The following is a 26,700-nucleotide window of genomic DNA, read 5'->3' as shown; positions in this document are numbered from 1 at the left end:
ATGTTGTCTGTTTTTGGCTCTGTTCTTATTGGATTCCTTGTTTTATGTTCATCAATTTTAGGCTTTGGAGTTGGTGAGGACCTCCTTCGGATCCAATACGGATGTATTTGTTGGCAAGCTAGCAAAGAAAGGTTAGAATGGTGCTTGATTAGTGCTTTGAACTTCATGAAGGATGTAGTTTCTAGTTTCCGGTTCATGCATTTTCTTTTTCAACTACTGTTTCGTTCTTAGTTTCTCAACTATCTGAATGTCGCCTGAAGTAGACTGCCCTTTTATGTGCTTTGTTTCAAGCTATTTGTGCTTTCTTTATTATAAGCAAATTGACAAATTTCCTCCATTTTTTTTTTTACAATTAGTTGGTATTTATTTCCTATATTTCTTGTAACACGTGTCAACTTAAGTTGAGCAATTGAATGGTATGCAGCCACACTACTAAATAAATAGCAAAAGAACAAGAAAGAGCTCAGTAGCCATTAATGATACTGATATCATTTGTAAACTTTATTGCTGAACTTTCTACTTTACACGGAGGCAATGACATGAATCACCAGCAAATGCTTAAAACATTACTTAAGAACTGCTAATCATTTTGTTTTTGGTAATTAATAGATATATTAGGGAAAAAGGTCTAATGCGAACTCGCCTGCCAAAGTTGGTTTGATGAGCGTCCTGTTGTGCATTGGAGGTAGAAGCTCCTATATTGTTTGTTGGTCATCATAGTAATATCAGTGAGCTTGATTGAGCTCCAAGTCCTATTACTAAATTATTATTATGTAGATATCCGAAATTTTTACAAAGTGCTACTCTGTGTCCTCAGAGTCTATAGCCAAGGAAGGAGAATTGCTCATGGAAGTATATGGAAGCATTGGAGTAATACTTTTGGGACTTTAAACAAATGATTCCTGATTACTTGAGGACTTGCAAAATTTATTTAAAATTACATCTAACTGAAATCGGAAAGACAAATGAGTATCAAACTGTATCTGTTCCTTGCAAATACTACCGCACAACATCATCTTACATGCCATCACAATTTACTTGACAGTCTTTCTCAACTTGTTCCATCAATTTTCTCAGCCATTTCTCATCCGCTTCTCTCAAGAACTTGAACTTAGAAGGTGGCGAAGAAGATCTCAAATTACTAATCTCTGCATCTACGGACGACTCAAAGAGATGATCAAAATCATTAACATTACAAGTACGGTCTAAAGACTCAACTTCTAATTTTGGTGAAGCCAAAGGAGTAAGATCAGTAGAAGCAAGAAAATCATTCAAACACTTTGTTTCCAAATCCTCCTCTGTTTCTTCCTTAATTGTAAAAAGAAATCTTGGTGGCCCATTAAGATTGTGTAGCCTCATAAGCTCTATATCCACACTTTCACTGCAACAACTTTTCAGCTGCTCCAAATGCTTATCATCATGATCTCCTCCTGCCTCTAAATCTTGTTCATTCCCATTAATCACGTCTGCGTGTTCCTGCGAATTGCGGACCTTGGCCGAACTGGAGTGATTTTTCCACCATAATAGACAACACAGCTCTGCTATAAGCACTATGAGGACGACCCCAAACAAAAAAATCATGCTAATGACTAGAACATTAAGGAACACCATCTTTTTGGCAGTGGCGTTGTACAAATTTTTAAAGAGATTGGGCGGGGAAGAACTTGAAAAGAGATCAAATGTGCTTGATATATGTCAGAGAGATATAAAAATTAGAAAAGCCCCGAAGGGATTATCATGTACAAACATACTTTTATAGAAAAAAACACAAAAAGAAGAATATAGAACAAGAAACAGCTGATTTATGACTCAGAAGAACTTTATCAGAAGTTTAATTGCTGTAAGAATCATATTATGGATATGTGATTCCTTAACATGTGGAATTTTTAAGAAACGTAAGTGCTCTGTAACATGCAAAAAAAGGTAAAATGTATTGCTCTTATTTGATAAGTATATATTATACTTCTTCATAATATGACATGCCAATTAATATATATATATATATATAATTCTAAAATTTCCAAAATTTATGAAAAATAAGTTATTTTCGCGTAAATGTAATGTACTAGGCGTCTATTAATATGAATCTCAATAATAAAATTACTTGGGATTTTTTTGAAAGAAAGGCAGGGTCCTATTTATTTCGTGAATTACAAAAAAAAGAGAGAATAAAATGATAGAAAACATGAATCCATGGTACATGACTGCCTTAACGCTGTTTCTGATTTATCCTTTTTTGTTAGACATCCTTTTCTTCTTGTATGACTGCCTCCCCTGCACCTCACCTCTCTCGCTTTTATCAGATTTGTTTTGTAATCTTCAGGTTTTTTACATTTTCTATTACGGCATATTTGGTTTATTGCAACTGCATTACTGAAGCGCAGCCCAATTGACACGCAAAACATCTGACAAAAGTAGCCAAGAACGTTTATACAAAGAGAATATGAGGTTTAAAAGCTAGAACGTATATAGATCATACCAACAGTCCCCAAGCAAAGGAGTAGAAAATAATTACGGAAATCCATTTAGCATCATCCAATCCTCCAAAAGCATATTTCCGGATAGATATTGCTACGGATTACAGACTTATTATACTTTTTAGTGTCACCATTCCCCCAAATTTCCATAGCCACCAAGTTTGTCAAATATGATTCATAATGTTAAGTTACCGGTTCTTCTACAACTTTAAGGTTTTAAGAAAATGACTTATCAGACTATTATATTCTATACGAAATCTACATTTCCTCTCAATTAGGATTCAACCTTCACATTTGTTGTTTCGACCAAATTCTTAATTGGAACAACACGATCTACACCGTATATGTTTCATATACGATGATTTATCATTGGTCTTCTCCTAATTTTTCTACAACAATAACATTACGCACTGAGCTTTTGCGGAAGAATCAAATGTTATGTTAGTCAAAAAGTAGCCACCTTTGTATACGCACTGGACAAAGTTTAATGTTTCCTTGCAAAGTAGTCAAATTATGTGTGTGTGTGTGTGTAATTTTAATATGACAATAGCATGCTCATCATTTCATTTGGTTTAAGTTTTAAAACAATGCCTAGGACGGAGATTGGCAGCGGAGGAGATAAAAGATGGTCTCTTGACAGAGCGACTGCTCTGGTCACCGGCGGAACTCGTGGGATAGGGTTCAATAGCATGTCCATTTATAACAATCGCTGATTTTATGATTTGCTATAATTTTTTATGTTTTTCTTGTAGAGTTTATACTTTTTAGAAGATCAGGAACTATCACATGCTATGGTATATTTATCAGTTATGCTCTTTTATTTCATTATGTAGGCATGCAATAGTGGAAGAGCTAGGTGGGTTTGGAGCAGCAATTTATACATGTGCTCGCAATAAGAAAACCCTTGATCAATGTTTAGAAGAATGGAAAACCCATGGTTTTAACGTCACAGGATCCATATGTGACTTAAAATTGCCATCAGAACGTGAGCAGCTGATGGAATCTGTGGCCTCTGTATATGGAGGAAAGCTCAACATTCTGGTATGCTTTCATTTGTTTTTTATTACAGACTACTTGGTTTGATTTTGAGGTTACTTAATGCAATAAATGCGAAAAAAAATACATGTTTAGGTTAATAATGCTGGCATAGCTTTACTTAAGGAGACTACAGAGTTCACAGCGGAGGATTAATGGGTACCAACTTTGAGGCTTCTTACCATCTGTGTCAACTTGCATATCCTTTACTCAAGGCTTCAGGGAATGGGAACATTGTGTTTATTTCTTCGGTCGCTGGTGTCGTCGCTTTACCTTTGGTCTCTATCTACTCATCTTCCAAAGGTATGTGTACGCAAGCATTCTTAAAATATAATACAAGATCCAATTAAGTCTACCTCATTTTTAGTAGAACTGGTAAGTGGTAACTTAAACACGCACAAGCACATACTCATATGCCATGTTCACAGGGGCAATCAACCAACTGACAAAGAGTTTAGCATGTGAATGGGCACAACACAATATTCGTGTCAACTGTGTTGCGCCTTGGGTCATCAAAACTGATATTGTTGCTGGAATACAAGTAAGTTTGGTGATTAATCTTAATACCTTTCTCTTTTGTTCGATAATTCCTTGAATATTATTTTCAAGATTTAAATCTAAACAATTTAGTTACAATATAAGGACTTTTCATGCCCGGGATGAGATGAAACTTTTGGGCCCCTCATACCTTAAGCCTGTGTTTGCTCCTTCTAAGTGCTACCTATACTCTAAAATTGTTGCTCTTTTCTGATATTATGATATGGTTAGGAGGATCCAGGACACAAAGAAATATTACATGCGATGGTGTATCGGACTCCGATGCGTCGCCCTGGAGAACAAAAGGAAGTATCTGGAGTAGTGGCATTCCTTTGCTTGCCTGCAGCTTCTTATATCACTGGCCAGATTGTTTGTGTTGACGGAGGTCACACTGTCTGTGGTTATTAGAGCATCTCCAATCCTTACTTATCTGTTAGCTATATCCTACGTGGACAACAAATTTTAGCTAACGGTTAAGATTTTTGCTTCTTCAAGAGCACAATCTGTTAACTAAATTTTTAGATAACGCTAAAATGATCCTTTATTAATTGGGTAACCATTATCTATAATTGCCCCCATCAGCTCTGCCCAATTAAAAATATTAAAGTAATATTCTCTTTATAAATCTAATGACCTAAATCATCCACTTAATCTTGATATTTTAAAACTAATACTTATTATTATTTTTAAAGAATAGCTAATCATTATTGATAATAGCATTGGAGCAAAATATCTTTTTCATCATCTAATTTTAGCTAACTATTATTTTATATTATTTTAGCTAATCAAAATAACTAACCCCCGACGCTCACTGTTTCTTCGAATTGAGCGTACAGATGCAGCATTATGTTTAGTTTTAAACTTTAAATTTTGATACCTTATTTAAGTTAATTTAGAAGTAGGTTATATTTTTAAGTTAAGCCAAATGGGTCCAAGACGCTACCACCGAAAACGCTCATCTTCTGCGACAAGTCTGGGGTCATTTAAGGTGAACTGATGAGTGACACTATAGTGTATTTATGGTGAATTGATGAGTCGCACTATTGTGTAGTGAAAACTCGATCTCAATTCCAAACAAAAGCTCCATCTCCTGATTTTTCTGACAAGTTCAAAGAACAAACACATCTACTAATACAACAAGATGATTGTTTTTATCACATCTATGTGGACTGACCCGTTACCAAGCAATTATATATATTTATTCATTACGCAGACATTGTATATACTTTCGGTAACAAAGCTCCTTCATCCATAGCAGGGTTAACCCACCGGGTTCATCACCACCTTTTCTAATGAATTCCTTTTATTTACTATATATAGCATCATGGATTGTTGTCGCCCTCTTGGGCTGGCATTCGCCAGATTTTTTCACAATATCTTCTGCAACTACATAACACTGAGGGAGAGATTCCAGAGCAAGCAAAATGATGGGCCCCACCCCACATCAAAATCCATACAGTACACATACCTTGGAGGTATGCTGTGCTCCAACGTTCACCCCTTCACATAATTAAATTACTTCATACCTCTCTAGTTGTCTCTCACCAGCTATGCCATACATAGTGTACCATACTAGGTAGGGCTGCACATGGGCTGTGTTCGGTCGGTTTGACGATTTTAACGATCCAGCCCATTTAAAATGGGTTACAAAAATATCAACCCGTTAAACTCAAAAAAATTATAAAACTCAACCCTATTAATTATGTGATGGGTTGGGCCGGGTTGGGTTGAGTTGGGTTAATTTCGTTAAACTAATCAGCATACATACGACAAACACCAGCCAACTTAATTTAATGAAATTATCATGTATTTGCAATGTTAAAATGATAAGGTGCTGCTATTTAATTGTTCTCGGAAATAAAACTATCAAAAGAAACATGATGAAGGGACTAGCATTATTTAAAAATCATGTTTATTACAACTGATCATTAATTATCTTCCAAATGGATGATTTTAGGTTAAATAAAAATTATTTTAATTACAAAAAGGAAAAATGGGACTCCCCTAATACATCCTAAGAACGAATCAAGAACTGCGTATTTATAATTTATTTAAGGGTTCTTTATCTATTATACTCTAGCATATGGTCAGTAGAGCAAATAACACAAACAGATAACTGGACTGCAAACGAAACTAGTACTAAAATGGTTTGGGCTTATATAGTAGAAACAGATAACTTTGTCCCAACCCATAATAAACGGCCCAACTAAAAAAGAACCCAATTAACCTACGGTTCCGAATTGGTCAATGTGGTCGGCCAAATTAAGGGTTGGGTTGGTTCGATTTGGACGGGTCGAACAACCCATGAGCAACCCTAATACTAGGCACCTCATTTCTTCATTTATAAGAGCATCTCCAACAGGCTCTTTATTCCAACTCTTAACTAAAAATTTGAGGAGTGAGAACAAAATTATTACTCCAAAAGACTCTTAATGACTCTTTACACTCTTAACTATTATATATTCTCAACCCCACTATTTTTCTCACCACCATTTACTTTTATTCTTTTATGCATTCAAAATATTTTTTAATAATAAAATATAGATTAAGGAGTTATTTAAAGAGCATTGTTGGAGATGCGTACATATTAAATTAGTAAGAGTCAATAATTTATATTATTTATAAAGAATGAGTTAGAAGAATTTATATTATTTATAAAGAGTGAGTTAGGAGTCTCTTGGAGATGCTCTAATCTAGAGCTGTAAACGAACCGAGCTGTTCGTTAAACTCATCCGGTTCGTTCGAGTTCGAACTCGATAACCTCGTCCGATAAGCTTATCGAATTCGAGTTCGAACAACATTTCTTATCTAATAATCTTAACGAACCGAACTTTTAAGGTGTTTGACTCGAGTTCGGTTCGTGTTCGGTTCATTAAGCTCGAGTTCGGTTCGAGAAAAATAGTATATTTATAATATTATATGTATATAAAATAGATTTTATAATTATTTCAATTAAATATTTTATTTATAAAAAAACATATAATTAATAGTTTGATATAATTTTTTACTTAAAATAATTTCTAAAATTATTTTTTTTAAGAAAATACAAATGATGTTCGCGAACAATTCGTATTCGGTTCGATTCAATATGTTCGCGAATAGTTCGTATTCGGTTCAAATATAACCGAACTCGAGTTCGTACAAGAAATTTTGTCCAATAAACTTATCTACGGTTCATTAAAATTTTGTCCGAGTTCGGTTTGTTTACAGCTCTACTCTAATCCTCTCAATAGCTACACGACAAAGTTCTATTTTCTGCATGCAACTACTAGCCGATTCAAGGACCGGAAGTTTGGATGTTAATTCTGTAGACATATTACTGCACATCCAGCAGTGTGAGACGGAGCCCCTATCTTTCTTGATAGACTTTTCATGATGTGTAATTGGATAATTTATACCCCTCTTGTAATTTAGACATAAAATGAATTGCCCCCATATGGGTACTGTCCCCCTCTCCTACACCAGACTTTGGATCTGAACCAGCTATACCTCTACTCATAACTACGGACAAATAATTATACCTACACATCACAACAGCGCCAAATACTACCTAAATCCACAAAGGTAGTCATCCAGAAAATATCAATACATAAAAGTTTTATGAAACCATGCCTATTGTAAGTTGCAAGTGCAAAAATTGCTTTTTTAAGTCTGTTAAAATTATCAACCTTTAACATATCTAACACCGGAATGACATAAATGGAGAACAAACACAATTCTGCTAGAAAACATTGTGTTTCTAGAAGGGATCTATCAATCTATCTATCTTTCTCTCTTTCTCTCTTATATATATTAGGATGCTACCAATCCCATATTTATGTTTATATTACAAACCCTCACCGGTAGACCAGCAAGTCCGATAAAGATGTAATGAGAAAATTTTAAGTAAACCTGCAGAATGGAAAACACATCGACAATAAGAAACTTGTACATAGTAAATTAAATAAATCTTGAAAATAAAAAGAGTTAAAAGCTCACCAACAAAAAAAAGTTCCTGAGTTCCAACTAATTTGTTACGCTGTAAATATTTTCAAACTGATTCTACTCTGTGCCCTTTGTACTAAAACTCTTGTTGACAAGTAAAATGTTGGTCAGTCTTCAACATTATAAGTCACTGACCAGTCTAACTGTTGATTCTAGATAGTCTATCCCCAAATTAGCCAATCTGAAGGCTGTACCATATCAAGAGGGCAGCAGGAAATATTAAGGGTGTTCTCTCGAAAACAACAATTGTGCATTAACACCATCATTCAGAATCCGAGTCAATAGAAAGATAGAATCTTTGTCTTACAGAACGCCGTTGGCGAGGAAAAGTGAACGGGCTCCCCGATGCTTCCCCATTTGTATTGGCAGGTCTACTGTCGTCTGTAGGAATGTTAGAAGATCTGTTGTCATTCCTACCAAGAAGCGAAGAAGCTGCAGAACCATACGGGAAAAGAAATCAGCAACATGCGATTTTTCATATATTTGTAGATGATGAATGGTAAAGATAAAAGTTTAGCTAAAAAAAAAAGTAAGACCCGAAACAACAGTTGTAGACTTGTAGTCATTTGAGTTTAAGCAAAGTACAAGTATATTTAGCTCATCTAGTTCTCCAGTCACTTGGGAAGAACATAAGGAATGTTTAGAAAGATTAATCATATGTAGCACGGAAAATTAAAGCTTGTCCCAGTTTTACCACACATGGCATTCTAAAACTGGTCTCCTCAACCAGTCATGAGTTTCACATAAGCATTTTAAGCTTGTTACCCGGACTTTTTGGCTTTACATTATCTGTGTTGGACATAACACAACATGGGTGGGGTATTGGATTTTAGTTGGATCTTTCATCTTAAAAGCAAACAATTAACCCTCTTGTAGTCGAGTTTAAAAACATTTTTGAAGGACTCTATTCGACAAGTTTACAATTTACCCTTTTAGCTACATTGGTAAAAGACAATAAAATGTTGGAAAAGAAAGACATAAAAAATATATACAAATTTTACAAGTTAATTAGCATGCCAAATACCCGCACCCGTGTCCAATTTTATATCCAGATCCAAGATTCCTAAGTTTCTGAAGCTGAAAATCAGAAGATTGGATCAGCAACCGTGTCCGGGTAACATAGCAATAGAATTTAAAAGAAACACCACAAATATATAATTTACAACCTAATTTGCATGCTTAATCCCCACATTTCATTTTAAAGTGAAACTTTTCATTTTGCAAAGTTCACATGAAAAGTAAATACTAAACATAGCCCATACCAGTCTCGGCCAACAAAGCCATCATACCTTCTTCAGAGGACAAATGCTGCTGTGGATTTGATCCACTTACAGCCGTAGGCTCATCACCATGTATTCCGGTGTTACAATTCCCAATCCTCAGAGAAATCCAATCCTCGGTAGAAATTCCATTTGACATGTCTGGTTGGCCCATCATACCATTCTGCGCTGCTTCATCAGACGGCCTTGTAGGAAGAAATAGTTGTAGGGAGGGATCATTGCTACCAAAGGCCATGGGATTGTCAACCAGTCTATCTTGAATGTCAGTAGAGTTATGGAAAGAAGAGTCAGGGAGAATAGGAGATGAGCCTAATGCAGTATCGGCATTTAGTGAGAAGCTATCCATTAGTGGCCGTGAAACATGCGGCAGATCAACTAAAGTAGCTGAGATATCGGCTTCAGAGCCGAATAACTGCAAACCAGGGCCTCCTTGATTAGAAGGCAAATGCCAGAGAGGCACCCCGAAGTCATCATCGTTAGTATTAAAAAGTGCCAAGCTTGAACCCCCTGCAGGGTTAAGGCCAGGATCTCCAGGATAAGGATCGGAAATTCCTGGAGCAGGAACTGAATATGTAAATCCAGCATTTGACCCATTGCCTTTGTACGTTGGACCAGAAGACATAATAGGTTCAACTTCTTCTTCTGAATCACTGAGGATGATAACATCAGGATCCCCTATTGGTGCAGAAAGATTCTGGCCCGAGAATCCATATACCTGGTCACTGATGAGAGGAACAGAGTCAAGCTCAATCCCATTGTTTGTTGAGAAATCAAAGTTCGTACCCCCTTCCTGATTGACGCTGGGATCCTCATCCCTACCACTTCCAGTGGCACTGCTGCTCATTATAATATTATGACCGTTGTTTTCGAGATTACCGTGTTGCCTATTCCCAAAAGAGTCAGGTTTGCTGACTTCCCAGATCCCATTACGGTTCTTCTTGATCCCAAGCTTTAAACCAGTATGTCCTTCTGAAGTGCACTCCTGTTTAAGTTGTGTAACAATTTCGGACTTAGATATAGCTTCCTTGCCTGTCTGCATGCACAGACTGCCATCAGCAGAGTGCCATTGTGCAAGATCCCCAAGACCCCTTCGTTCATTTACTGGCTTCACACGCCAAGATCCATCCGGTTTCACCTCAATATCCGTTACATCTTCCCCACAATTACGCATCTTTAAATCAGGCAAAAAAGTATTACAAGTATGTCTCTGGTGTAAAATTTAACAAATTCAGTTGGAGTATGTGATTTACCTTTGATGTAATGCGATTAAAATATGGGTCAATAATGATATTCTCCAAAGAATAGTTCTTCAGACATATTGGGCATTGCCACTGCAGACACGTATTTAACAAATGCTTGCTTACTTACAGAGCTGCTATTAAAGATATTAAATGAACTAAGAGGATATAAACTCGTAATTGCTTGCCTTGCGTGATCTTTGGTTCATTTCCACAAAAACATCAAGATCAAAGCATCCCATGTGCACACAAGGCTTAAATCTTCCAGCGACCTTCATTCTTGAGCCACTCATCTGTATTATATACACATCAATTATATGGCAGACACTAGCTTCGTACATACCACAATTATGACTAAATGCTTCATCCAAAGACCTGACTTCTAACACAAATACCCGTATACATGGATACCTTTATGCATGTCAAAATATGCAGAGCTAGATACTTATGATAATAACTAATACACTGTATTTCCCAAAACCAAGTCATATTTGAACAACTCCTGAAAGTTCCATATGTAACCAGGGCCGGCCCTAGGGATTGGGTGCCCTAGGCGAGATTCGGAATTAATGACCTGTGTTCTTTATGTCTATTTTTTTTATACATATACAATTAAAAAAATTATACAACTTTTATATGCAACAACAGATTAGAAATGCGTCATGTTCTATTTCTTGAGTTCTAATTTTCAGTACATCACATAGGACGATATAAAAAAACTTAGTTATGTGCATAAAGTGCTAGTACTTAAGTCCGTCCTTCCATCTATTAATCAAGACGTTCACACAAGCCTTGCCAGCTTCTAAATATATATATACACACACACACGTATGAACGACTTCCACACAACAAGCCTTGCCAGCTTCAAATATATATATATACACACACACGTATGAAGGACTTCTGGAAATGAACTCGTATACCATCCAAGTTAGAATATGTAGTTATATTGAGGATTAGTTCTAATGCTTTAACTACAAAAGACAACTTCTTAAGATGAAAATGTTCTCCAACTCTAATTTGCTTTATGTGTCGTTGTAATGTTATAATCATGGTTGTCACGTCGATGAGTCGAGGCGAGTCGACTGTCGACGGACCTCCTGCTAGTCGACTAGTCGACTAGATATAAATTATAAATTCAATATACATATATATATATATACACACACAAATGTATATATATTATGTATTTTAGATTTCTAAGTTCTAGGTTTTAAGTTCCAACTCATTCCACAATGTTCTATTTCAGATTCTAAGGAATTAAGAATCCAACACGGAGAGAATGATGAAAAAGCTAGAAGATCTAACAAATGACAACAAAGAAAAGTACTTAGAATCATCTAACAATTTAGTACAACAAATAAAAGTACTTGCAATCTTGTAAAATATGTAACAATTAATCAATAACAATTGTCTAATACAACTGTGATGTTGTAGTGCAGCATGTAAAAAAATTTATGCAGAAAAAAAATATATACACTGAGCAGCTCGACTAGTCGACCGAAATATTGACATTCAGCTAGTCGACATGTTGAGTCTACATCCAACCACCGCTTAGTCGTCTAGTCGCGACTAGTCGACCGACATGACAACCATGGTTATAATAATGAATAGTAATGTTATAATAATGGATCATTATAGTTAGGCCTTATCTAAATTAGTGTTTAGTATTTTTATACTCAAGTTGGTTTTTAGCTTTAAAAAGTAGTTCTCAAATAAATAAATTTTAATATAATTTTAAATTAAATGGGTGTCCCAAATATATTTACATATTAGTGTATTTTGAATTGAATTTATATCTTAAATATAAAAAATTACATACATACGAAAATATATATTATAGAAAAAATTTAGCCCCCCCCCCCTAGGCGATCGCCTTACCCAAGGCCGGCCCTGCATTCTGTAACAATGGATATAAACAACAAAAGGTGCACGTAGCCGATCACAAGGTTTACTACCATAACTTACAAAATGATAGTAAAAACTTCAAAATATAAATAATAAATACCATGCCATGTCAAGAACTTTGACACTATGTCACATAGTCATGCAATACATTACCTAAAATAAATTACTCTTAAAAAGAATAAGATTTAAGTAAACAAATCAAAAATTGACTTTCACTTGCAATTTAATCTAGGAACCAATATGCATAGATATATTTTGAAGGACGCTAGAGTTTTGCTTGTTTTCAAGGAATTATAATCCCAGTAGATATTCATAACGATTATTTATAATCCAACAACAATACATCATGGGACTAACAGTACTTCAAAAAAATCCTACCCCATTTTCACTTGAAAACAATTATACATCGGTTCTATTACTTTTAAAATAAACAGCAACTTTAGTGTTAATTTTATATGTGTGTGTGTGTAAAGTTAATATATTTTATTGGTATAAATGCATAATAATATTTTTAACATTAATTGTAAGCTGAGAACAGGGCAAAAAATATATCCAGAACATGATCAATTCCTAATTAGATAGGCTAATATCATACAATTACCAACAGCTGAATGCGATAATTACACAAGTACATTTTTTTTGTAAAAAAAATGTAATCAAACCTAATACCAAGTAGAACCCACACAAATGCCTCCTCCAAACCCCCCCCCCCTTTTTTACAGTTACAGGGACTTCTAATCCCGGGTAACTGCTTCAGGTAAATCATGAAGTAATTCTTTTTAAAAAAAATCAGAACGTATCATGTGAATCATATCCTAGTGATTACCAATTCTCTTTTCCCTACTATAATCCAGATACTTGAAAATGATATTGAATTGTGTTTTACTAATTAAAATTCATTTATAAAAAAAATAAACTAAAGAATAGAGGAAAAAGGATGAACCAAAAGAAGAGTTGTAATTACAAACATTTAGTGTTCTAGTGGTACAAGTTAGCAACATTATGTGAACGTTTTCTCTGATGTCAGAGATAAATTGTTAAACACTTCTCTTCCAAATAACCATGGCTCACATACAGAAACTTAACACAAGTAAAAAACCTCAGGGAATAGAAAATATAGAATTTAAAGTCATCCAATTGGTAAAACTACCAAAATAAAATCACAAAAATGTATAACTAATAAATATAAGCATTCATAGTATATAGTAGAAAACTGAACGACTACTACTTACAGGACAACACAGCTTAACCGGAATAGAATCAGCAACAACTTCTAGATCACTGTCACTATCAGCATTCTCCATGTCAGCTCCACCACCAACACACCGACGAACACGGGCAAGAGAATCTTCAAATCGCTCCCCATCAGATTCATTTGGAATCATGGCAAGAATCTATTGAACAAGAGAAGATAAGATAACTGCAATATGCAAATAGCTATGCAGATGCCTACATAAAAGAGCATTATTCATAGCAAAATACGCAGATCAAAGAGTCTTGGGACGCCTGGCATATTTTCCAACAAAATTTTTTAGGAAGAAGGTTCCTTTACCAGAATGTGCACATAAAAAAACTAAAATATGAAATAAGCGCTCTTGGAAAGGCTCAGCATGTATACAAGCCAAATGTGATACCAAATGTAGAGATAACTTCAAAAGTACATAAACATTAATAACATAACCATAAAATGGTAAGATCAACAAACGCTGCCAATATTACATCACTCAATATCACAGTAAACAGTAAAATAATACAATCAGCATGCAACTGATAAATAAGTGACAACTAGATGACATACAGATAACTATCTGTACAATGTAATGGCATCTGTAATATACGAATATTGTAACATTGCTCCCTCTATTCCAAAATTATTGATACATTTGTCTTTAGCTCAGTTCAGTTGTCATTAGCTAATCCACAAATTCAATAATGAACACAGTGTGAATTTATAAACTCCCAATCGATTATCAACAACTTTTAATAATGGAGAACACTTGATTTGTTATGCCTATTTATTTATATGTATACACACACACACATATACATATAAATCCTAAACAATATTCAAATTTGCAGATCTAACATTGTTTATGTCAATATCGAACTGCACTCAGTAAATTATGTACATCTTTCTGTCAGCTAACAGATACAAATTGGCTACAGTAAAAATAAACAGTAAGAAAAAATTCTTTAATGGGAACACTCTGAATATGCAGCACTGCAGAAAAAGAAAAAAAAAATCTACCAGGAAAGAGACAAGCCTACCTGTTGAATCGTACGCCTCTTTACAATTCTGATGCCCATACAGAATACTCGGGCGTCACATCCTGTTAAGGAAATTTTATTAATTCCGTCCCTGGTCCAAGGTGTTATCTGACAAAAGAACTAACAGTCAAACAGAGAGAGCTGCAAGTCCTTTTACAAGGTAAGATAAATTTGCTCTATTTGAGTACTATCTCTATTCTCGTTGATCAAACTAAAAAATTTACAGCAAAAAAAGGTATTGTGAATGCATGTTTCGAGCAATTGGTAGGAAAATTATGCAATATACGAAAGTGAAAACACTTACAACAGGGCCATCATCACGGCCATTAGCTCCTAACAATTGTGAGCCGGGTCTATTTATTACTCGCACAGGCACGCCTATCCATAGAAAATACAAATTTATAAGTAAATAACACCAAACAAAGGAGACAAGATCAGAGCAATTATATAGACAACATGCAAATATTACAATGAAAAATGACAAGATGGCAAGTAATCATAAATTTCAAGGTATTGCAAGCATGAACAGAGATATAATAAGTCTGCAGAAATCTTATAAGATGAGGATTGAAAACTTGAGCAATAAGAAATGTTACTAAAATAAACCAACAAGATGTATGAAGCTTGCCTAGTACATACCATTAACCTGTAGGTCTGCATATTGTGGCCACTGCATTCTAAAGGAAACCTTGTCATTAAGAAGGATACACCATGCCTACATATTGATGAGAACTATTATAACAGTAAGTATACAACGTAGAAGTTATCAGAAAGTAGATAACAGAAATCAAACCTGAATATCATACTCTGGTCTTGACAACAAGTCCTTGTCCGCTCTTGTAAGTTGAAAAGTTTTCTCAATACTCTGAACTGGATTGGTACTGGAAATTTATTTTAATTATTGCACTATAGGTTAAAATTGATATTGGGTACGATATATGCAATCACACACATAACAAAACACTCAAATACTATTTAGGACTAAAAGAGATCCAGAGATCGATAACCCCAACCCCCAATATTATAACCATATTTCAACCTTCAAAATAAGTTTTGGCATGTTTGAAAAAATATGTACTTTGCACATTCCACAATAATAAACTGATATCATAAATATAAAATCAGTTCTAAACAGAAAAGTGATAATTTAAATGCCTTTTCACTTTGTCAAGACTTTACGAGTCTATAATAGTGCTCAATTATGGTCTTTAGAAACTCCATACATGCAAGAACAATTGACTGCACCTGATAATACCAAATTAAATCACAAGAAGCACTGCGCCGGGGGTCTGTTCTACTAAAAACAGAGTTAACTATAGATCACCTAATATACTGACAACAACCGTAAAGTCTTTATAATTAGAAGTACCAATTACATAGTCTTTACACTACACAAAGAATTAACACAAGGAGCTATAACAAGAGATACTCCCTCACCCATCAGTTGGACGATTTGAAGTAGTCAGTTTCACAGGATATAAAGGATTAGCAACTGTTACCCAGAATCTGCAAGAAAATAAGTTCAGAAGATCATCACTAATGGTTTTTGCTGCAGGAATGAGATAGGAGTAAAGAATGACACTAATTTAATAAAAGAACATTTAAAAATGAGCCAACTTAGAGAACAGTCAGCTAAAATATCAATAACCTATTAGAAATGGTTTTTCTCTAATTTTTCCCCTCAGGTTTGACAAGGATCACTGGATCAGCATTTAATGTCTTATTGCATAGCGGCCAGAATTATCCAAAAGAAGTGTCTCAACATGTAGACTCACCTAGAACACTAATGTATTTTGTTTGATGATGACTGTAAATTAATGAGATTATAGAAGCTTGATATTAAATTGGTACAATGAAATGCAATTTCAAGTACTCCAGGTTTGGTCAGTAACACATACAAAATCCGATGTCAAATAAAGGATGCTAGCTCATAAATAAAAATGAACTCATGAAAGAATCTACTATAAACTTAAGAATCCATCAGAATGGCAATTGTTAAGTGAATCAAGGCGCTGTACAAATATTAAAATCATGTCCAACTAGAAAGAACATTTACTTGGATATTAGAATATATTTACACGATATCATATCTTAAAGTTTTAAACATTTTGACCATGGTTCACTAGTATACTCGTATATATGTAATTCTATATAATATGACCAGTATAATTCCCAATGCTCGTATCATGTCTACCCCTATAAAAGGTAACTGCCAATGTTTACTGGTGCATATAATCTTTTATATTGTAATAACGGCACTTCTTCAGAGTTGATGGTGCCAATTTGATTGATTCCATATTATGCCATTCAAAGGATGGATCAATGTAGGGTATTAGCACAGGTCTTGAAGTTTTCATAGTAACCCTCACAAAACTAGCATGGGTTTTCAAGATCATACTTATTATTTTTTGAGTAAATAGCATATAAAGAACCTAGCTAAGACATTTCTTTTCTCAAAAATACTCATAATATGTTGCCTAAAATAAAATGCATTGACCACAGTAATGGTCCAAAACCTCCTATCTGAAAATATTAAAGTAATGATTGACCAGAAAAAGTAAGGTCATTCTGGAAAAGGAACAAAATACCCAAGGAATAGAAAGAAATAAAAAAACTACTACCCTGTCCCCTTTTAGTGGTCCCTTATATGTTTGTATATATTATTACTTTGATATTTATGTCAAATAGAAGTATAGATCTTGTAATTTAATTTAATAAAAAATTATGATTTAATAATAAATATAATTTTTGTAACACCTTAAAATGGGTGCCAAGAAGTCAAATGACTACCAAAAGGGGACAAAGGGATTATAAGATTAGAACAACAGCCAACTTCAGAAAGAAAAGAAAAAACACACACATGCATTTGTATGTAAATAAGTGTGGTAGATGTCTATATAGATATCATAAAACCCATTGAAGTAAAATCGAATTGTTCAAGTTGGCGGAATCAAAATTGATTCCAAATGCTGCATTGGTATATCCTATAAAATAGGTTAACTATATTTTTTTTTTAAATATACTAACACTCTGTAAAGATGGAAATAAGTTGAATAATCATATGACTATCAAAAGAAAACCAATGTTAGGTTCATATTGATTTTGAAATTAAAGTTCAATATGCAGAGATCAATCACAGCTACAAATGTAGATGCTCTATATACCACTATGCCAGTGAATTTCAATGTTAAAATTAATCATGGAAATCACTTACGGGTCTGCACGACTTAGTCTGCAGAGTTCACAGTAAAAGGTCTCGGGAACAACTGGTTCTGCATATTTTTCCGGAACAATGACACAATTTTTGTGCTGCCCCACATTGCATCGTGAGTCCTCACACTGCATAAAAGATAAACAGCATCAAAAAATTCATTCATTTCCATAGTAGAAAAAAGAGAGTGTTCACATCATATGGGTAGATCTGCCTACTAGCACGGTGGACAATATAACCCAATAAAGGGAGATAAAAGGAGTTGCGCCAATAATTATCGGGTATACTACACAAGTTCCAACTAGTTCCTACTTTTCTCAAATAACAATTTTCTAGTACGAAGAATAAAACTACCAACCCAAGCAAAAGATTAGTATGATCCCCCAATCCTCTACCATAAACCCCAATCCTTCATCATAGACTCGCATTTTAAACACACTTGGGACCATTTATAGTCACTTAACCTTCATTGATTCCCTTCTCTGGCCCCACCACAAGATTCTTGTTTTTTAATCTCTATTGCATTACATCCAACATCAAGAGAGAAATTTGAGAAATAATATTTCAGGCAAACGAAAAGATTGCCTCTTATTAAAAGAAATTGCCTTTTTAACTGTCCATGGAAGGAAACGCATGCTTCTAGTACACGAGCATGCATTACACACATACATGGCATAATTGTGTATTGCATAAAAGAAGGTATCTAAAGAAATGCCGGCAAAGAGAGCGAGGGGTTTATAACACGAGAGAAGATAAATATAATTCTGACCTTTATCACGGAATCGTGTAATGAACTACCACAGGGACAACGAATCTTTTCCACTTGATAATAATCTTCAGGATCTTCATTAAGCTTCAAATTACTGCTATCTGAAAGAGCCTGCCCTTTCGATGCAATATCAACTGTTGCACCAGAGACCTGCATTTTTCTGGTTGCAGCAACAAAAGTTGTACATTATGCTAAAATACTTCTTACCAATAATGGTAGTGTGGCACAATCAGAATATGGGAACAGAATAGTTACTCATCCCAGAAAAACCTGGGTTTTTTCCAAAAAGTCAGTCAATTCTTTTTACCGCGCTGTGTAATAGAACTAAACTTTAAACCACATTCGATTTAAAAGATTAAAATTTTGGATTTTATAAAATAGTAAAATAATTATTTTTTATTGTTTTTTGCTATTGCTAAAATATTAATAAGCCATTTAAAAGATTAATATTTTTAAATGTTATTTACTAATACTGTAAATTTGACAAATAAGCCATTTTTCAGGGAGATTAGAGTGATTCCAAAAGAGGGAAGTCTGCTAGTTTTGTGTATGGGTTGGGAATTGGGATGAATGAAGCTGGAGGAAATGGAATGACATTTAAAGTATAGTATGGGCAAATGTACAAAATTTAAATTTCCTTCCTCCATTCCATTCTTAACAACAACCAAACTAGAACTAACCCTCCACTCCACCAAATTGAAGAAAGAACGCTCCATTCTCCATCATAACCATTTTCTACCAATTCTCAAAAAATTTGCACTCGTTTTTTGCGAGTCATCCTTCCATTCCCTTTAATTAAATGTATTTCATTCAATTGCACCTAACACAACATATATATATATATACATACAAATAGATAATGCGTAAACATCTACATATCAATTCTGTTATAAAAGACAGATAAGAAATACACTGACCAATGAGGGGCCTATTACATTTTACGAATTTTACAGAAAACAAGTGCCAGAAATCTATAGACGGGGAAAGATGTGATACCGATTCTTTTAACGTGTCTAATTAGAGATACAACTTGCCTTGCAGAAGTAAAAATCTCGATTATATGAATAAAACCAGAACCATTCACCAACTTCTGTTTATTATACTTAATCAAGATAGAGATTCTGCACTCCCGGGGATAAGGAAAACTTGTTCTGCTTAGAGCAGGAGGACACAACCTAATTACTGGGGAGCAAATGCTTATTATAGGAATGCGGCCTGTGTGGATAACTGGATATTAATATAACAGCAATTACTATGCTATATTACCAACAATTCTTAAAAACATCATACACCAATCCATATTATTTATGTCCTGATTCCATCACATACTACGCGTCACCTTAATGGACTTCATATTTCTAACAATCACTATCTGAACTAAAAATTCTCGCAAAAGATTGACCCCCATTTAAGATGATACTTTTTAATAGCAATATATGACTCTTTAAGCACAAAATGTTTTTAAAAAAAATCTAGTGAAAACAGAACAGATGTCAAAACATTTTTTCCCTGTCTACAAGCCTGACCATGTGCATCTCACAGGACTAGATATTATACATTGACAACATGAGTTCAAAGAAAATTATCTGAATTTTAGGTAAACGACTTGGGGCCAAAGATGCATGAAATGATGACAAGCTGCTGAGTCTCAAACTTTTTCTTTCTTTCTTTGTTTAGATCTATGTTCTCGCTGCAATATCCAAACACATGCACATACTTTGAACAACAAAAACTACATGTCTAGATCAGCATGGAGGTGAACAGGTGTAGACTTGTCACATTACTAATGGTAGCAAAAACTTCTGCTATCTTTCTCCTCGGTATACTTCAATCAAAAATACGTTTGATTTATTGTTGAAATATACTTTAATTACTTGCTGTAGAGTGATTCAAATAGGACTACACTCTACACACCCATTGTTGGATGTGGAGGAAATCGAGGTTTGGTCCTTTTACCTTTTACCTTTTACCTTTTACGGCTGTACTTTCCAGATCAGTCATCCACATAGGGTGACCATTATTCAAGTAGAAATAGTTATTTGCTCGTATAAGCTTGAATTGGGATTCTTACGTGTCCAACAGGAAAGGCAAATAACATAAATAATATACTAATATTAATATATCCCGGATTTGGAAAAATTAATCAGCTTCACAAGAGGCCAAGAAGCATAATATAATCTATATACATAAGAAAAATAAAATATGTGCCCTAAATTGGCAAGTCTTTTCAGCTCTGTCTTCTTGACAAAAAAACCTTTAGATCAACAAACATGGAGTTTGACATACATAATACACACAAAAAATATACTAGAGGTATACGAAATATCTATAATCAAAATAATCGCAAGGAATTGTAGGTTTATGCTACAGCAATGAAATACATATGCCGACCTGTAAGTGTCATCTATAAGCTTTGCCACCATGTCCTTCCTGGAAGCATTTTTCTTTGCCAGCACACCAGAAACTGCTTAACAATGCACAATATTAATGAAAAGCACAGGAACAAATTTTATAAACAAGTAAGACTATAACGTTTGAAACTTGTAAAGGATACAACACACAAGAATCTACAGAAAATGTTTTCTACATTTGTTAAAGCTAGAGTAGAAAGTAATACCAACACCACTACTTATTGTTAGTATATCAAGAGTTCGCATAGTGTGCATTTCATGTCAAAACATCAAGTACAATTGTGACCATAGCTCTTACTTTCTGAAAACAGCATAAATTGGCCATAAACACATGGCAAACAGATAGACCCGGCAATTTATTACATGACACGAAAACGATACAAAAATTTAGAGTTTGTGTCTGCACTTTGAGTACACAAACACGAAAGTATACGACCAACATTTAGTGTCCGTTTTGTGTTTATCCTTTGGGTACATGACACGACACGAAGTACACTAAATAAATATTAATACTTATAATGAATATATTTATAATTTTTAAAAATAATACATAGTTTAATAATTTTGTAAGTAAATATGATTTAAATGTATATATTTCATATAATTCTGTTAAAAGTTTTCCTAAAAATCCAATATTTTCATTTATTCATTTATTTAATTATCTTTTTATTTATATTCAAGTTTACACAAAATCGAAGGTAAACGAACCATAAATGGGTCATTTTGTGTTTTATTTATATTCAAGTTTATTTCTATGTTTGGGGTGTACTAAGTCTTTAGGAAATAAGCATTTATAAGCCACGCCAAACAGGCACTTGATAGCAATATACAAGTTATCACGTCAGCTAAATTCTAACTTGGGTTGCACTAAAAGGAAAGCATTGGGTGATGAGTAGTGTTGAACAGGAACATGCACGAGACTTCAGTTAGAACTTAGAACTTAGAAGGATGCGACTGACTCATACTCTAGCAAGACATTTTAATATGGTAGAGGAATCAGCTTAATCCATTCTTCCCTATATACTTCCACGCTTATCAATTTCCCACTATTTAGCATCCACTCAAATTTGATAGCTAGATGCTAAATGTTCTGCAGTGGCTCATAATTTTAGTAATTAAGTTTGACTTCAATATACATGTGCCATAGGCATCTGAAAAGCTAAATGAATTACACAAGGAATCAAAACTTTAATGGTTGAAGCAACTTTTCACTGAAACCTGTGACTGTCTGTTTAACTTCAGGAAACTAGGTAATTTGTGATTAGGTTTTAGGCTCCATTGATAGTTATTTCATGCAATATATATGAACCGCAATAGAGATTAAAGAGATCGGAGATAGGATTTTGTTTCTGTTTGTGTTTTCCTTTTCTAACTCAACGCCCAAGAGTCGATTGACATTCTAGCACATATGAATGCACTTCAGATGTGCTTTTGGCATTTCAAAATCACCCATTTTTACTTGAAGGACTTGCGCGGAGTGCAATTTACAGTGCATTTCAAAACAAAGAGCACAAGGAATAAATAATATAAATTTATGACTAGGTGCAAATATTATGTTCATGCATATGATGATATACAATTGACTTTATTATATTTGCGAAAGGAAAGGAAAAAAATATAAGTAATAAATAAAGATAATCACATTCTAAGTATAATCGCATGTCTCGGACATTGAATATAGACAATTCTTAAACTACTAAATATAGATAATTTATAGAATACACTTTCAAAGATAACATTTTAATTGTACAGCTGGAAGGATGCAAAATTTATAGTGCGTATCTTCTCATTCGTTCTAAAATTATCCCTTACCATCAGTAAACTGGTGTAAAATGACTAATTTGATGACAATTAAATGGTTTACAATTTATTCTCATGTCACAGTTGTAACTTAATACTTGCAGGTCACAGATTATGCAAAATTCTATATACATATAGTTGGATCATTTAACATTTTTATAGTTGATTGCCAACTTTGCAACTAATGTGATCTGATAATCTCTCCATCCCTTAACTCGCTTGACATAATTGTATGAATTAAAGAATACTTCGAACAAAGTAGTCTTTAGCATATTCTAAACTCACTAAATAGAACAGCTTACCTTGTTCTTCGGAGATAATTGTCAATATCCGGTCAACCAAATCCTATAGAATAGGAAAGCAAACAAATCAGTTGTAAAATTTACCTAAACAATTCGGAAAAAACACATTATAAAGAACGGTTTGCAGCAACATTTGAATAGAGAATAGACATTTTCTAAAATGTTAGATCATCAGAAGTTTAATACGCCAAGTGTGGAACAGATACTGTAATACAGTACTGCTGACGTGGACACTGTAGAACGCCATTCATGTTAAAAATGTAAAACACTAAATTAATTCTGGAAGTTAACAGTTTCCATAGTTATTGCTTACTGACAAACAAACATTCAGTTTTAACTTTGGTTAATTCAGGCACATATACCCTAACTACTAATGATACCAACAAAGATCTATAATTTCCCTCACCCTACTTCTACTAATTTAGCTTGCCTTTATTTCCAACTAAAAAAGATATTATAGAAATTTAATTTCTGAAGCATGTCTACCTTAACTTAAGACAAGAACAAGGGATAGGGAGTAAGAGTTATGGACATGAAAAATCTTTTTAACCACTGACTGGAGGATTAAGAGGTCTCAACCATTCAAAAGTACTAAACAGTTTCAAAGCAAAAAATGCTGATAACCAATTTGTGATGGGAAAATTCCAAAATGAACAAAAATTACAAACACATAACCTGCTTCTTTCCTTGCTTAGATAAACCAAGATTCGTTAGAACATCCTTGAGCTCTTTTATTCGAAAATATGCTAATTTCTCCTGCATGTGAAATATTACAGGATGTCAAGACAACTGATGAACAAAGAGACCCTTGTGAATGTCACAAAGATGAAAAATCAGAAAAGTGTATCATAAAACGTGCATCAAGACTACTGAGACAGGCAACTATTGTCACCAAACATTTGCTAAATAATTACAATTATCCAATAAATAAAAAAAAAAAAAATGTTATAGTGAAGAGTGCACATAAAAACTAAAACGTGTACTACTAGTATTTCTTTAATTTTCAAAGAAAAAAGTCCGTGAGAAAAAAAAAGAAATAAAAAAAGAAAACAATATTAAGAATTTTTTTTGAAGCAAGCCATTTTGATGAAAACTGTAACAAAATCAACCAGCCCACAAAAAAGTGAAAATGCATAGAGTGAAAATAAAGAATATCAAAATATCTTACACGTCACTTACTCCCCACCCTCGTCTAATGTCTACAACCATTAACTGGTATTAAAAGCTACTTTTAACAGTTATCTTTGAAAATGTTCCTCTAAACTTTTAGAAAATATCGAGTTGGATCAGTCGGACCAACACGTGCACATCACAAAACGCTATCTTTTCGCTTTCTTATACCAAAAAAGAATCTTTTTTATTTTTTCCTCCACAAATTGCATCCTGAACATGTTGCGTAAATTAATGCAACATATCATTTATCTTCGTAAAAGTAAATCCATTTCAAGTCAAATTTGTTCACGCAAACACTGCCAACCTATTAAACTCATACCCCCACAAAATTCAAACAATCATTTTTCATCATGCAACAACAAACAGCTAAAAAACAACACACACACGAACAAATAGTGGAAATCATATACCTTGCAAGTTGTAACCAAATCCATATGATTACGTAATTGGCTAAAACCTGCAAACTCGTAGTTTTATCAGCTCGAAACAGTTTCACAATCAGCAATCACCTCATCAATCTAATCAACAAAAAAACACAATACAACAACAATCAATCATCAATTCATCATATACAATTATCAAACAATCACACACACAAACACAACTCAATTGCATCAATTCAATAACAATTACCAATAATATTCAACATAATCAACATAAATATATATAAAAAAAGTGTGTGTGTGTGTGTGTGAGTAACTAAAGTAGAGTTGTGTGTGTATAGATACAGAGAGAGGTGTATGTATATACCAAGAGTGGCGAGATGAAACCCTGAAACAAGCCGGAATTGAAAGGCTTGAGCAATTTACATACATTGTGAAGCGGACGTATCCAAGATTATTCAATCGGGTTTAATTCATGCAAACAAATCCGGGTTCGGATTGTGTGTGCTCACGTGCAACTTACTTCCTACTTTACACGTAACACCTTCTTTAATTCTTTTTAGAAAATTCCTTCCAAAAAAATGGATCTTTTTAAATAAAGCCTCAATTTTATACTCGATTTTTTCTTTATGAAAAAAATTTAAGAAATTAATAAAATAAATAATTATCTATTAATTATAAAAAAAATTGATTCAAGAAGAATGCAACTACCAAAATATACACCAATTTTTCAAACATTTATAATTGTAGCTACGCATTAAATTAACCTGAATACTCATCCAAACCACTTTATTATGTGTATTCTAATTTGATTCGTATATTCAATCATATGACATCTTACAATCCTACGACATTTTACAATCAAAATAATTTAGAGTGAGTTAACATAGAGCTGATTGATGAATAGCGTCGATTAAGAACGTGAACATAAAAACATCATACATTTATCGTGAAATTAAATTTCAGATTGTATTCTAACCATTTCCTAATTTATTATACAAGTCTACGCACTCTTTTTAGTAAATATGATGTACTTAATAAACTAATATCGTTTAATGAACATGTTTTGATTTAACACTCGTGTTTGATTTTGATGTTGTTGTATGTTCTATATGCTATGCATAATTATTTGGTGAACATGTACATAATTCGTAAAATAGCTGTTCTTAATTTGAGTAAATAATAGTCTTAGAGGAATATAAAATATGTTACTTGTTTGATTATCAATGTATGATACTATAAGGCCTCGGGATTTATGATGAAAAATAAAGTTATAAAATATAATTATTAGTTAATTGTAGAGATAAATTATGTTATGGGTTCCGACTGTATTTTTTGAATAAGTTTTTCTGTCTATTCTTCTTGGTGAAATCCACCACAATATACGGGCAACTAAAATACAATCTCCACCCCAAATATAAAACTACCTATTAATATGTTATTAATATAATAAATATAGTGATATGTAACTCTCATAATTATGTTTCTTTTCCTTTCAAATATTTTCCTTTATTTTTATTTTGAATTAAAAAACTAAAGTCAAAACTAAAATATCCTACTCGGCGTCATTCTTAAATAATACATGTGACTCCCATTTTTCTCGAATTTACATATTTACAAGTACCATCAAACAAACATGTTTCACAAAAAAATTGCAGGAATACCCTTTGTTAAAGAATCTGCAATCATATTACTGGTGGGAATGTATGTTACTTTCACTTTTTCCCATTACAATATCATTAATTTAATGATAGTGTATATCAACATATACTCTTGAACTATTTGCACCACTATAAATCAAGTCGATAACTGTTGTATTATCATTAAAAAAAATCTTAATGGGTCCATTTATTAAAATGAGATTTAAATTAAGTAAAAATCGCCTTATCCATACAATATGTGTAGTTGTCATGCTACAAACTAC

The 26,700-nt window shown here is 33.6% G+C and overlaps 2 protein-coding genes and 1 pseudogene across 5 annotated transcripts; 1 reads left to right on the top strand and 2 right to left on the bottom strand.

Moving 5' to 3' along the window:
• Positions 1-820: 820 nt before the first annotated feature.
• Positions 821-1,684, bottom strand: LOC141693984 (uncharacterized). The gene has a single exon (XM_074499185.1). It carries the CDS (start codon positions 1,609-1,611, stop codon positions 1,018-1,020), a length of 594 nt encoding a protein of 197 aa, XP_074355286.1. The 5' UTR covers positions 1,612-1,684; the 3' UTR covers positions 821-1,017.
• A 1,020-nt stretch (positions 1,685-2,704) lies between these two features.
• LOC141693983 (tropinone reductase homolog) lies at positions 2,705-4,596 on the top strand (annotated as a pseudogene).
• A 2,997-nt stretch (positions 4,597-7,593) lies between these two features.
• Positions 7,594-25,279, bottom strand: LOC141689100 (E3 SUMO-protein ligase SIZ1-like). 4 transcript variants are annotated; one of them, XM_074493277.1, is made up of 19 exons: positions 25,144-25,279; positions 24,804-24,911; positions 23,896-23,976; positions 23,221-23,263; positions 21,099-21,171; positions 18,708-18,867; positions 17,942-18,066; positions 16,165-16,233; positions 15,521-15,608; positions 15,367-15,442; positions 15,032-15,105; positions 14,728-14,835; positions 13,692-13,853; positions 10,740-10,844; positions 10,564-10,644; positions 9,323-10,484; positions 8,341-8,465; positions 8,028-8,221; positions 7,594-7,940 (listed from the first exon to the last, which is right to left on the bottom strand). In XM_074493277.1, exons 2-18 carry the CDS (start codon positions 24,825-24,827, stop codon positions 8,195-8,197), a joined length of 2,583 nt encoding a protein of 860 aa, XP_074349378.1. In that variant the 5' UTR covers positions 24,828-24,911; positions 25,144-25,279; the 3' UTR covers positions 7,594-7,940; positions 8,028-8,194. The 4 variants fall into 4 exon arrangements, with proteins under 4 accessions (XP_074349378.1, XP_074349377.1, XP_074349379.1 ...); XM_074493276.1 differs by having other exon boundaries at positions 8,028-8,465; XM_074493278.1 differs by lacking the exons at positions 7,594-7,940; positions 8,028-8,221 and adding an exon at positions 9,058-9,110 and having other exon boundaries at positions 8,308-8,465.
• Positions 25,280-26,700: the final 1,421 nt, after the last annotated feature.

This window comes from Apium graveolens, chromosome 10, assembly GCF_009905375.1.
Source record: "Apium graveolens cultivar Ventura chromosome 10, ASM990537v1, whole genome shotgun sequence".
Taxonomy (NCBI): domain Eukaryota; kingdom Viridiplantae; phylum Streptophyta; class Magnoliopsida; order Apiales; family Apiaceae; genus Apium; species Apium graveolens.
The sequence above is the reverse complement of the archived record's forward strand: the minus strand, read 5'-3'. Positions and strand labels throughout refer to the sequence as shown.